A 14,695-nucleotide genomic window follows, 5' to 3' on the forward strand; every position below is an offset into this window, starting at 1 on the left:
AGCTGAAAGAAGAAAGCAAGAAGATGGGGCTTTACTTGAACATCAAGAAAACCAAAATCATGACTACCAATAACAAGAAAGTCCACATAAAGATCAACAATGAAGAAATAGAAGTGGTTGACAGCTTTGTTTTCCTTGGATCTCTCATTGATCACAGTGGCGGTTCAACAGCAGGGATCAAGTATCAATTAGCACTGGGGCGTGCAGCCATGGTGAGCATTGACCAAATATGGAAGTGCAAGGACATCTCAGTCACTAGCAAAAACCGGCACAGAAGGGCAAACAAAGACTGATCACTGCTATTGTGTTCCCAATCGTGACCTATAGCTGCGAGACATGGACACTCATGAAAGCAGATAGAAGAAAAATCAACGCCTTCGAGCTATGGTGCTGGAGAAGACGTCTATGAATACAATGGACAGTTAGGATCACCAACAAAGATGTTCTTGATCATATAAACTCATAGTTGTCCCTGGAAGGCAAGATTACCAGACAGAAACGGACCTATTTTGGACATGTGATGAGGGCGAATTCACTAGAAAAGGAGATGCTACTCAGAATGGTCAGTGATAAAAGGAAGCAGGGGAGACCAAAGGCCCATTGACTGTATACCATCAAGAATGACACAGGAATGAACATTAAGCAATTGAAAGAAGCCGCAGAAAACGGAAGCATGTCAAGGACTAGCCTATAGAGCAGGGGTGTCAAAGTCGATCCTCGAGGGCCGCAATCCAGTCGGGTTTTCAAGATTTCCCCAATGAATATGCATGAGATCTATGTGCATGCACTGCTTTCAATGCATATTCATTGGGGAAATTCTGAAAACCCGACTGGATTGCGGCCCTCGAGGACCGACTTCGACACCTGTGCTATAGAGTATCCAAGAGTCAGACATGACTGAATGGATAGTAGTAATAGTAATGATTAAACCAACAATCTAACCATATTGCTCTTTAACAGCATTGTACTCTCATTTCAACCTGCAGAAATCATCCCCTCCCTCACGGAGATGCATACCTTCTCTCATAGCATATAATATAAATGTGATATATAAACATGTTTGATCTTGACCTGTCTTTTGCCATTTTTGGAACAGACCATAGAAGTCTGCCTGATACTAGCCATACTTGCCAACTGTCCAACTACTGGTGTTGCCGTTGAAGCCACTCCAGCCCATCCTGATCTGCCTTTGCTACTTTTGGGACACAGATCATAGAAGGCTCTCCCCTTACATCCAACTTTTGGAGTAGCCACCAAAGCACCATTCCTGTCCATCATGACACATCAATAGCCATGAGGTCATTTAAGTTTTGTTTTGACTTTATCCTCTTCCCATGCATTTTTTAATTCTGTCACTCTTTTTGTCTCTCACACCTCCACTAGGAGGCTGTTCCAGGCTTCAACCATCTGTGAAAAGTGAAATAGTATTTTGTTAGTATTTTATTTCAGTAGGAAACAGAGAGTAGGGGTGAAGAGCCACTACTCGGACTGGGGGAAGGTCATGAGTGGTGTTCCGCAGGGCTCGGTGCTCGGTGCTTAAGAACATAAGAAATGCCTCTGCTGGGTCAGACCCGAGGTCCATCGTGCCCAGCAGTCCGCTCACGCGGCAGCCCAACAGGTCCAGGACCTGTGCAGTAATCTTCTATCTATACCCCTCTATCCCCATTTCCAGTAGGAATTTGTCCAATCCTTTCTTGAACCCCAGTACCGTACTCTGCCTTATAACGTCCTCTGGAAGCGCATTCCAGGTGTCCACCACACGTTGGGTAAAGAAGAACTTCCTAGCATTTGTTTTGAATCTGTCCCCTTTCAACTTTTCCGAATGCCCTCTTGTTCTCTTATTTTTCGAAAGTTCGAAGAATCTGTCCCTCTCTACTCTCTCTATGCCCTTCATGATCTTGTAAGTCTCTATCATATCCCCTCTAAGTCTCCTCTTCTCCAGGGAAAAGAGACCCAGCTTCTCCAATCTCTCAGAATATGACAGGTTTTCCATACCTATTATCAGATGTGTTGCTCTCCTTTGAACCCTCTCGACTAATGCCATATCCTTCTTAAGATACGGCGACCAATATTGGACGCAGTACTCCAAATGCGGGCGCACCATCGCCCGATACAACGGCAGGATAACTTCTTTCGTTCTGGCTGTAATACCCTTTTTGATTATACCAAGCATTCTATTCGCTCTCTTAGCGGCCGCTGCTTTTTAATATATACATAAATGATCTAGAAACAGGAACGAAGTGTGAGATAATAAAATTTGTGGACGACACCAAACTATTTAATGGAGCTCGGACAAAGGAGGACTGCGAATAATTACAAAGGGATTTGGACAAACTAGAGGAATGGGCAGAGAGATGGCAGATGAAGTTCAATGTTGAGAAGTGTAAAGTATTGCATGTGGGAAGCAGAAACCCGAGGTACAATTATACGATGGGAGGGATGTTATTGAATGAGAGTACCCAAGAAAGGGATTTGGGGGTAATGGTGGACATGACAATGAAGCCGACGGCACAGTGCGCAGCGGCCACTAAGAGAGCGAATAGAATGCTAGGTATAATCAAGAAGGGTATTACAACCAGAACAAAAGAAGTTATCCTGCCACTGTACCAGGCAATCCGCATCTTGAGTACTGCGTCCAGTATTGGTCACTGTACCTTAAGAAGGATATGGCGTTACTTGAGAGAGTTCAGAGGAGAGCGACACGACTGATTAAGGGGATGGAAAGCCTTTCATACGCTGAGAGATTGGAGAAACTGGGTCTCTTTTCCCTGGAGAAGAGGAGACTTAGATGATAGAGACTTACAAGATCATGAAGGGCATAGAGAGAGTAGAGAGGGACAGATTCTTCAAACTTTCAGAAAATAAAAAAACAAGAGGGCATTCGGAAAAATTGAAAGGGGACAGATTCAAAACGAATGCTAGGAAGTTCTTCTTTACCCAACGTGTGGTGGACACCTGGAATGCACTTCCAGAGGACGTTATAGGGCAGAGTACAGTACTGGGGTTTAAGAAAGGATTGGACAATTTCCTGCTGGAAAAGGGGATAAAAGGGTATCGATAGAGGTTTACTGCACAGGTCCTGGACCTGTTGGGCCGCCGCGTGAGCGGACTGCTGGGCGCGATGGACCTCAGGTCTGACCCAGTAGAGGCATTGCTTATGTTCTTATGTTATTTTATTTTGTATATGCTGTGTGCTATCTATCATTCTAACCCTATATCCTGTGATAAATGCTCAAACATTCCATACATGAATTAATAAATAAATAAATAAATATAAGTGTAAAGTGCTCAGTTACCACCACCCAGTCATTGATAATGCAGTTGTGACCACGATAGCTTAGGAACCATCATAGCACTATACCGTTCCTTTCCTGCCATTTAATTTGTACACAAAAAACCTTGGCACAGTGCAAAAAATGTCCTATGAAGTTTTATCCCTCACTGCAGGATCAAATTACTGCTATAACAATTCTTGCAATTGAACCTATAATATTCAACATTCAAAAATACAAAAAAATGCAAAGAAATGCCAAAGCATCCAAGCAAAGTACTTATCTTGTTAACGATATCTACTTGCTATCATGGCTCATGAACTCCATCGCTGTTCAACGTGATAAAGTGCATCCAGTGCTCATTTAAGGTGTCCATCCAGTGCAAATTTAAAATAACTGCCATTACATTGCCATTGTTTTAATCAGTCTTCATAAATTAAATGTATTTCGTTACTGCCCTCCAAATCTACTCCAAAGAACAAGGCAAGAAATCCCACGGTGAATATATTATGGAGAGAAAGTGGGGAAGGAACTTGTACACATCAACCTGAGATAAAGAAGAGTTTATTTAATACAATCAACTATTATAAAGTAAAACATGCTATATATTGCCATAGGACCAGTGGTATACCAAGGGAGGGGGGCGGACCACCCCAGGTGCACGCCCTAGGGGGGGGCACAGCAGGCTGGGTCCAGAACCTCCCGCCCTACTCTTTAATGGGATCTGCACCTCAGCATGACTGCTGTATTTATTCTGGAGTAGAGTCGGCAGCTGCGCTGAATTGCAGGAAGGTCCCGCGATGACTACATCTGCCAGCTCTACTCCGAAAGAAGTATGTAACGTCAGAGGGGATGGACTGGCAGCCACAGTCATCGTGGGATCTTGCCGCAACTCCCTGCGTCTGCTTGCCCCCCCTCCGACATCACGTACTTCTCCCAGAGCAAAGCCAGTAGACTCAGTCTTCATGAGATCTTGCTGGTTTGGAGGGAGAGAGAAAGGAGCATAGAAGTGTGGTGGAGGAACAGTGAAAGGAGCATAGAAGGGTGGTGGAGGGAGAGAAAGGGGGCAGATGCTGATGGAAGTGGGGGGAGAGAAGAGAGTGAAATTCCAGACCATGAGGATGTGGGAGAGGGAAGGGAAGAACAGATGAGGAGAGAGATGCCAGATCATTGGATGAGGGAAGGGAAGAAGATGGACGCCAGACCAATGGGGGCGAAGGGAGAGATAGAAGGAGGAGGCATACAGTTTCTGGAATGGACATAGAAGTAGAGAAAGATGCATATAGAAGGGGCAGAGAGAGGGTAGACAGTGGATGAAAGGAAAAGAGTGACAAGAAGGTAAGGAAAGCAGAAACCAGAGAAGACAAGGTAGAAAAAAATTTTCTATATATTTTTTTGCTTTAGGGGAGATGCATCGCTGTTTCTGTGGTGTTGCATTGTATGCAGTGTCCAGCTTCTTTGTGGTTCAATTTAACCTTTGTCTACTTATTTCTATTTTATCCCCCCTTTTACAAAACTGTAGAGCGTTTTTTAGCACTGGCCATGGTGGTAACAGCTCTAATACTCAGAATTCTATGAGCATCAGAGCTGTTACCACCGTGGCTAAAAACCACATTACAATTTTATAAAAGGGGGAGGGGTTAGTTTGTGATTACATATTCCATACTAAGCAAAGGTGTTTTCTGTGTTCTGTGTGTTCGAAAGACATGGTTTTCTGTTAGGATTGACTGTGCAGGCTTGATCTGTACTAGTTTGGCTTGTTTAGTTTTACAATGGGTGTATTGATGTTGTACTGCTCATTGCAGTATGTAAGATGGTGCCATTTCCTAGGTACAGTCTTGTGTGACATGTGAATTATTACTAAAAATCATGTTTTCATACAGATGGGGGGTGTCAAAAAATGATGGGTCCTGGGTGTCACATATGCTAGGTACGCCACTGCATAGGATGGTATATCAGAATCAATCTATCTTTCAAATCTGACTAAGTCCATGTTTCGGCTTTATAGAAAAGCCTTTAATGATCCGATAGATGGTACTCAAGAACTTCAAAATAATAACCATCTGATAAAGCATGGCCATGCAGCTTTGAGTGAAACGATAATTTAAATTTTTCCTACTATAGAGACTTTGTTCTATACATAACTCTCTATCTTTATCTTAGGTTGTTGTGTACAAGTTCCTTCACCACTCTCTCTATAGTATTTTATTTGATGCATTCATTGTATGTGGTGTTTAATGTTACAGGGTGATGGAGGGGATGTACATTAGTGGGCTATTTTAAATTGCCTCAGATTCTTGGAAGCGGGAAATAGACACAGTGGTTACTCTGAACACCAGGTTGGTTTGAGTACGAGGACTGGAGTTTAAAATGTCTAATTAAAGTGAATGAAGTGCTTAGAAACTATCATTTTGGAATAGTTAATTCAAAGTTATACAAATACAGTTCTAAATAGAGTTAGGGATAAATGGAAGAAAAACAAAAGAGACTGGACTCTATTGGAAGATTAGGTTTTTACCTTCGATTATCTTCTGTTAGTCCCTGTAGGATTCCATACACTACGCGTTCAACCCCCAACCCATACTCCAGGAGTAGCAGAAATCCAACACTTTTCTGAGCAATGCTCCTCCCCCTTAGCCTGAGAGCTAGAGCCATATCCAGTTGAGTCCCAAAGCCAAGCAATATACCTGAACAAATCTATGACAAGGGGGTATGGGGGAAGATCCCCAGCAAAAAAAATTCTGAACTGGTTTGCTCTGCATAACATGAAACAAGTAATAAACAGGCACAAAGGCATTCCAGCAAAACATTGAGGAACAATATAGAACTAACCTGCTGTGTGCAACGAGGACCCACATGAGATGGCCTTCAGGGAAACATACTCACAGAAATGGAACCTGCCCACAAGATCTGTCAACTGGCTGGAAAGTGTTAAAGCCTGTAAGGAGAATAACTGAAGCAGAAAGAAGCAGGCTATTCCAAACTACTGATTGTACACAGAGGGTGGGTCATATGAAATCCTACAGGGACTAACAGAAAGAAGATTATCGAAGGTAAACCTAATCTATTCTGTTACGTCCCTTCTGGATTCCATACGCTAGGTGACGTACCAAAGCAATGATAGCATCTAGGGAGGGACAGAAGAGCCTGCCCCCAAATCGAGGTCCCAAAAGTGGCATCAGACCAAGTCGCCATATCAACTCAGTAAAACTGGGAAAGTAAGAAGAAAGTACCAAATAGCCGCCCTGCAAATTTCATCTGGATGAAATGCATGACACTCAGCCCATGACACAGCAACACTTCTAGTCGAGTGGGCTTAAATTTGCCTGCAATGTAAGTCATGGAAATAGCTATTCAGATCCATCGAGTGCTCAAGGACTTGGATGTCTGCCAACCACAGCGAGGCACAGCAGTCAGGACAAACAGGAGATCATACAGCTTGAAACCTTAGTCCTCTCCAAATAGTGGAGCAAGACTCTCTTGACATCCAACTTGTGCATGATCTGATCCTTTCAATCTGAGCCTGTGGAATGAAATGCAGGCAAACAAACCTCCTGGTTGACATGGAAGGCAAAACCACCTTTGCTAGAAAGGAGGGTACAGTTCAGAGAACAACTCCCACATCCGTACTACGGAGAAAGGGCTCCCTGCGTGACCGAATCTGAAGCTATGAAATACGCCGTGCTGAGACAACGGTGACCAGAAAGACAATCTTGATCGACAGATCCAGAAGAGAAGCCTCCTTGAATGGCTCGAATGGGGCTTCTCCAAGGCCTTGAAGAACAAAATTGTAAGGGAGGATGCAAAGTGTCCCTCTCATAAACCTGGTCACGTCTGGAAAAGCAGAAAGTGAACCAGTGCCTCTGCATGCTCTAAAGCACGAAGGCCTGCAAATGGTACTTTAAGGGAGGCCACCACTAAACCCTTCTGTAGGCCCACCTGAAGAAAGCTAGAACCACCAAAATGGGAGCCCTCTCAGGCTCCACCTATTCTTTAGCACACTACTATTGGAAAGCCTTCCAGGCTGTGGCATAAGAAGCCATAGTAGAAGGTTTCTTCGAGTGCATGAGAGTCAAATTAGCCTCATCTGAATAACTGTGCTGCATCAAGGCTGAGCGCTCAAGGGCCATGGGTTCTCCTTGGGTACCGGCCCCCAACTGAGAAGGTAGCGATGAAGATGGAGCTGAAGTCTTGTCCCACTGAAGATGGACAAGATCTGCATACCACAGAGGATGAGACCAATACGGAGCTACTAGAAACACAAGGCCAGGATGCATCACTATATGGCAGATGACTCAACTGACCAGAAGCTATGGAAAGAACACATACAGGAGCTTGTGAGCCAGCCAGGGCTGAACCAAGGCATCCAGCCTTCCATGCTGTGTTCGTCGACTACAAAGGTGCCTTGTCATAGAGTTCTCTGCTGAAGCCATCAAGCCCATCTGGGCCTGACCCCAGCGCTGTACAATCGGAAGGAATGCCTGTTGTGAGAGAGGTTACTCTCCTGGGTCCAGGACCTGTTGGCTGAGGAAGTCTGTGTGAACATTGAAGACTCCAACCACATGGTCTGCCGAGAAAGACAGAAGATATACTTCCGCCAAGTGGAACAGCATGCGAGCTGTGGCATTGCTGGAGAATGCTTGCACTGCTTTCCATTCCAGAAGAGTCTGGAGAGCGAGTAGTGCCAGGAGAATTCCCTGAAGCTCCAGATAATTGATTGACCAACGTTTCTGATGAGGAATCCACAGCCATTGAGTGGAGCGGTCCCCTCATTGAGCACCCCAACCCAATAGGCTGGCATCCGTCAAAAGAGTCATCCAGTTGGAAATCCAAAGAAGCCAGCACTGGCAGAGAGCCTCCCCCTGAAGCCACCAGCTCAAGCTGCTGCGAGCTGGCATCATCCAGGGGAGCGGCATCTGAAGATGATGCTGCAGAGACCACCAAGAGAGGAGGGACTAATGTAAAGGGTGCATGTGCCATTGACCCCAGAACCTGCAGATAATGCCAGACTGTGGGAGTCGGACGGCCCAGATGTTTATGTTTATTTAAGATATGATATACCGTTCCTGCATTTTACTGACCTAAGCGGTTTACAATGTATCAAAACTAAAATGAAATTAGGTACTTGAGAAAAACTACCTCTGATCTGTTGTTGAAGTTTCTGTTTAAATGCTTCAGGAAGAAACATATGACCCTGGCTGGTGTCGAAGAGAAGGCACAGATACTCCAGGGACTGGGAGGGCATCAAGCGGCTCTTCCTGAAGTTGCCAACACCTGCAGCAGAAACCCCTATCTCTATCACACTGTCGAACTCCTGATGAGACAGATCCCTGGATCAACCATTTGTCCAAGAAAGAATGGAATTGGACTCCTGCCAGGGGAGAAAAGCCACCACAACTACCATCACCTTGGTGAAAGTGCGGGGCACCATTGCCAAAGGGCAGAACTGCGAAATGGAAATGCTCTTACAGAACATGGAAAAACGCAGAAACTCTCCTGGAGAAACAGCATGTGGAAATTAGGAATCCGCAAGAAGCAATTGACCAACATTAGATCCAGAATGGATCTCCAATCCTCTGAGCCTTTCTGTGGCACAATATCGTTTCATTTGCTGGAACGGGTTCCATCACTCTGATGTCTAAGAGATGTTGCAGAGTATTGCAGACCCTGGATTTCTTTTCTAACCAACCTGTCGCAGTTTGGAAACAAATCTAAAGGCAGTAAAAAGAGGTCTAACTTGTGCCTCTCCCAAAAGAGGGCCAGCACCCATTTATCCGAGAAAAATTCAGTCCAGTCCTGATAAAATTGAAACGTCAATCTCCGATATGAGGAAGCCCCACCTGAGCCCTGGCGTTATCAGTGCATTTTAGGTGCATCTGTTGCATGGGAACCTGAGGCCTGAGGATGCCTGGAATTGGAACTGTTGTAACAGGACATAGCCCTGGGAAGATCTCTGTGAGGAAGAATCTGTGGATCCCTGATGACACCTGCCAGACAAAAAACACTATGATCCTCTCCCGACATCACAGGGGCACTTAGGGCGGCACTCGACAACACCAGTGATGAGGTCATCTAGACCTTTACCAAAAAGAATCTAGCCCTTGAAAGGAAATTTGCATAAAGTGGCCTTTGAGGTAGCGTCCCCAGTCCAAAGACTAATCCAATGAGTCCGGCACGCAGACACTGCAGAAACAGAGACTTTACTAAGAACTCGAATGAGGTTATAAAGGGCCACATAATCCACACCATCCATCACCAGCAGAGGACAGGCATGCACCTCCACAGAGGACACACTGTGCATTTTGGCCTGTCAGGCTTGTGCCGTAAAGGAAGCAGCCACCGCTGCTTTGATACCTATACACACCACTACAAAAAGCTTTTTTCCCCCCAACATAATATCCGCCCTGCGATCCTGACAGTCCTTAAGCATCACTCCTCCATCATTTGAGAGGGCTGTGTGCTAGATATTCTGTGCCACGGCAGAATCTATCTTAGGTTATACAAAAACCTGTGAAATCAGGATGGAGCCAGGGGATAGAGCTTAGACAAAGCATTAGAAGGTCGAAAAGAGCTGCCTGGGGTATCACATTGTTCAGTAACCAGACCAAGTAGCTGTGGATGAGATGGAAAAAGGCACATGAGAACGGTCCCTGACTGAAGTCTGAGAAGTGGAAGGCGGAGAATCCAAATTGGGCTTTCAGAACAGCAGCAATAAAAAGGTGAATAGAACATTACTTAAAAAGTCTGTGGATAGAAGGATCAGCACCCAATTCCAGACTCTCAAAGTGGCCAAGGTGACTAGCCCTGGCAAGGTTTTCAGCCCTATCCAATATAGAAATGGCAACTACTGCAACTGAGGTCTGCCACAGCCGGATGAGAGAGCTCCCGAATAGGAAGCTCCGCTACCAGCACAACAGGCTGAGAAAGACTTGATGCTCCTTCCAGCTGCGTCAAATGAGCAGGGGTTTTAAGAACACACTTTCCAGAGAAGCCAAATAAAATTCAGTGAAAAGGCACACTTAGCAACCATGGCAGGACTCTGTTGAGACACATGTGCTGCGCCTAAAAAGTCCACAGACTCAGAACACAGGCATTTTGCGCCAGACTCCAGAATGGCCTCTGGGTGAAAAATATTTCTGAAGTCATGGACCCAGGCTGTCTCCCTAGCCGGAGGAGGTGAAGTCCAAAGCTCTCATCCCCTCCCCCAGCACGCTACAGCACGCAGTACATGGTCACTGATCCGGCACCAATCAAACAAAATTAATGTACACATACATCAGATTAGGGACTGGGGAGTCCATCCCAAACAATTGTTATGCAAATCAGGAGGTATTGAGGCAGAAATAAAACTTTTAAAAATAAAAATATCTTTTAAAATCCAAGATGGCCACTGCCAGCGACTTTGTGCCAAAAACGGCAAAAATAAACAAACCCCCAAAATAAAAAATAGCGATTTGGGGTCTAGGGAGGTGGGAGGACCTGAACCCTACTCACAGAAACTATGAAAAATGACTTTTAAATTGTTTCTCAGTCCACCCCCAAAGTTCCCATAGGAAATAATGGAGGTTTACTTACACTTCTGCAGTGCCTTGCCTATCAGCATTTTTAACAGCAGCTGAATGGAGAGAGAGGATTTTCTGCCTCAGACTCTTCTCCAAATAACCAGAGATGAAGATCTTCTGACTGCTAGTTGGCCTGACACTGACCATGACCTCCGCTCCCACGGATCCTCGCCACGCTGTCAGGGGCAGGAAAGGCAGCCTGAATCTTGAAACATAAGTGGGTTTCCCTCCAGACACATACAGCCTGCACATAAAACCCATGACATGGTCAGCAGGCAAGCTAACTCCCAGGGGAATGGTCCCCGAGTTTAGGAAGGGTGGCACACAGTAGGATGAGTCCACAGATCCACCAGTTTCTCTGTGAAGCAACTGTCCAGCACTGTGGAACTGTGTCCTTTCCTCCGACAGGGGACTACCAGAAAGGGGCATCAAGGCACTGAAGCCACCAAGAACGTGATCGTTAAGCAAAAAAAACAAGAAAAAGAAGCAGAACAACTGCAAAAGACTTCTGCACGGATTGCTTGCAGAAATTGTAACTGGATATGTTTTCTAGATCTTAAGCTAAGGGGGTGGAGCACGTGCTCAGAAAAGTGGTGGATTTATGCAACTCCCATATTGCGGGTTGGGATTGAACACCTAGCGTATGGAATCTGGAAGAGATGTAACAGAATATGTGCCTATAGAGAAAATGAAATACCAAGGGCTAGATTCACTGAGGGCACCGATTGTGTCCCAACCAGTTAGCAACCACTTTGCCTCCCGATTCACTAACCTCTGTGCCGATCATCCTCCGATCCGATCTGTGAATTCAAATGAGGGGAAACGGCATGTAAAGTAGGCAGGCAGTGATTCACTAACAAAAAATTGGAACATCGACTGGGCTGGCCAATCAAGAAACAAGCGACTGCTGGGGACCAGTCACTCACATCCTTTCCTGCTCTCTGCCCCGACTCTCCTGCTCTCTGTCCCAATTGCCGCTCTGCTTCTGCCCCGCCTCTCCTTGCCTGCCCCGCAGTGTGTGCCCATGGTTTTAAATTGTGGGTTTAAAGCGGAATAAAACCACAGGCTCATGAAGTAAAGAAAAAGGTCATTGCTCTGTATTCAGCAATCCATGCAGTCAGATGGGGGCGTGATTCCGATTGTCCCCGTTTGCATGAGGACGCATCATGAATCAACCCCCTGGCCACAGATCGGATCGGTAGGGGAGTTTAGTGAATCTGCCCCCAAGTCCTTTATTCCTTAATCTGAACTGAGAAAAGAAAGAAGCAATCCTTAAGGGACCATTTAATGAAAGATTATTGGAGGAACTGTAATAGTTAATAACATTTGAGCCAGGGTGACTATCACTTTGTTTTCAGTAACAGATAATTTGCAAGCTTATTTATGCATGTTATGTGTCTTAACACAAGAGCCACCTTCTATTACAGGATGACATTACTCTGGGAAAGCCGCATGCTAGAGATTCTTCAGCTATTGCACACTCCACCTACTCTCTTCCAGTTTCTTCATACACCCAGGACCCTGTTTACATCAATGGCAACCTGAACTATAGTTATCGTGGCTATGGGGCCCTAGGAGGCAGCATGCAACCTCCCAACACAGTCCAAACAGGCAACCACAGTAATGGTAAGGAGTAGTCATGTAGGAACCACACAATCTTCAGACTTGTAAATTTACCTGGCACTGCCTTCCTATCCCTTAATTTCCTGCCTGGATAAGTGGCACATAATACTGTATAATACGTCCTGACATATGTGCCCTTAACATTGCCTATTGAAGTTATTTGCTGCTGCTTCTATTCTGATAGAAAACTCTGCCTCTTTTTGATCTCTGCTCTATATACATTATTTTCCCAACATTTGATACATGTTTCTTGAACATTGGCTTAGTGTCATTTTTTTCAGATTCCTCTTTTATATTAGTTTTCTGAAATGTTTGTTTGTGCTTTTCAGGACCTACTGATCTTAGCATGAAAAGTGTAACATCCAGTGCTACTACTTCTAACAGTGGAAGCAGCAGAGGAATCTCAACAGCTCAGCTGAATCCCACAGAAATTACTGCTGTACGGCAACTGATTGCTGGCTACCGTGAATCTGCTGCATTTTTGCTGCGCTCTGCAGATGAACTGGAGAGTCTTATATTACAGCAAAACTGACTCAGGAAACCTCTCTAGTCTTCTAGAGCAAACTTGCCCAACTCTTCAGCTCAGGATCCATTATTTTCCCATTTCCAAGTTGGAATTGGACATACTTGATGTTAATGAGCACCTGGGACTTTGGACCTAGTCACATTTGGAATCTTTTGTATAGGTGTTGGGAAGAAACCATGGAGCTGTGGCATTGACAGCTTGGGTTGCAGAGCTGCTGATGTATGTAGAATACCTATTGTGAACTCTGGCATTAGAACCTAATCACCTTAGGTGGCAGAATCCTATATTTATTGCAACATGAAAATTTTTCCCTTAGTAATTTATTTTATATCTGTCTGATCGGAGGCATTTTGTTCACTTGAAATGTAACATTCCTTCTCAGTCAAACACAGGAGCATGTGGAAGAGAAACAGGACAGCACAGCACTGATAGCAGCTGAATAAAAAGGCAGCTTGCTTGATCTTGAACAATATGGATGTTTGTATTATTCAAATATGTACTTTGACCAAAAGTTGTTCTTTCAACTGGACTTCTTTCTCCCCACAGATTGAGTCATTGGAGTCCTGATAATTTGTGACTGTATAAGCATATGCCCTCAAACACTGAACCTCAGTCACTGCAGAGATCTCAGCTTAGCATCACACTTCTTTAGATTGAAAACAGGACAAGTGCAGGCACATTGTGATGGGTTATATACAGAAATATGCAAAAGCTTCTTAAATGTGAAAACCTGAGTGTGCCATTTTTGAGAGTCAGACGAGAGGCTTTATCACAAGAGTCCTGTAGTCTCAGAATGGTAGGTGGTAGAGGGTGGGAAAGGGAGCATCTTCATATAGACTAAGACAAGGAGCTTCACTAATAATAGGAAGAAGTCAGAAAAGCTGATTACAGAACTTAAACTCATTCAGTTGGGATCAGATTTTGCTGGGATACTTTAAGCCTCATGAGTAGAAATGCTGCTTTTTGAATTTTACCAAACATTAGATTCCTATCCATTTAGATTGATGTATATGCTATATTAGGAATCATGAAGTTTGTTGCAGAAATGGCAAATTCAGTGCCTGAGTCCTATGGTACATTGTTATTTGACTAAGCCCTTGATTCCTACACTGTTGATTGTTGCTCAGCTTAGTGAAACACCTTATAATGCTGCTAGAACCAGGCCTCAAAAGGAAGACTTGCTCTTTAGTCATAAAATTTTAGATGTTTTTCCATGCAGGAGATGGTGAACTGTATGATTTCCTCCTCTAGATAACTGATGTGTAGGATCTTGTACTAAAAGATGGAGTCTGGTTTTTTTTTCTAGATGTTGATAATCTCTTCTTTCATAAAAGATATGGAAGTATACCTGGAAACTTATAAACCTTTATTTAATAGTACAGTGTCTGCTGCAAATTTTTGTCTTGAAGGATTTTCTGCTTTGGAAAAGAACTGTAAAAAAAAATAATAATAATAATTCCAATAACTGCTCAGTGTTGTACTTATTTTGTTCAAGCTTTTGTTCTTTGTATTTACCTGCTCATTCCCATTGCCAGCCTCTATGTTGAGGTTCCTCTGTAATCATCTTACATGAACATAAGAACTTTACTGCTTTACTTTACAGCGTCCTGAGTTTTGATATTATAAGTGGAGCAAATATTGCAGACCAAGATTTTGGAAAAGTGTAGCACCCTATCCAGGTGCAGGGGAAGGGATGAAAATATACCCCAATA

At 44.2% G+C, this 14,695-nt stretch overlaps 1 protein-coding gene across 4 annotated transcripts in view; it reads left to right on the forward strand.

Annotated features, from left to right (window-relative positions):
• The window catches only part of NOL4L (nucleolar protein 4 like), a 499,130-nt gene extending 484,436 nt beyond the window's left edge, over positions 1-14,694 (forward strand). For all 4 annotated transcript variants that reach the window (XM_033962718.1, XM_033962719.1, XM_033962720.1 and 1 more), the window contains 2 exons: positions 12,262-12,460; positions 12,787-14,694. In XM_033962718.1, the coding sequence (XP_033818609.1) occupies positions 12,262-12,460; positions 12,787-12,989 (402 nt within the window). In that variant the 3' untranslated portion in view covers positions 12,990-14,694. The remainder of the gene's footprint in view (positions 1-12,261; positions 12,461-12,786) is intronic.
• Position 14,695: the final 1 nt, after the last annotated feature.

This window comes from Geotrypetes seraphini, chromosome 11 (assembly GCF_902459505.1).
Source record: "Geotrypetes seraphini chromosome 11, aGeoSer1.1, whole genome shotgun sequence".
In the NCBI taxonomy this organism is placed as follows: Eukaryota; Metazoa; Chordata; class Amphibia; order Gymnophiona; family Dermophiidae; genus Geotrypetes; species Geotrypetes seraphini.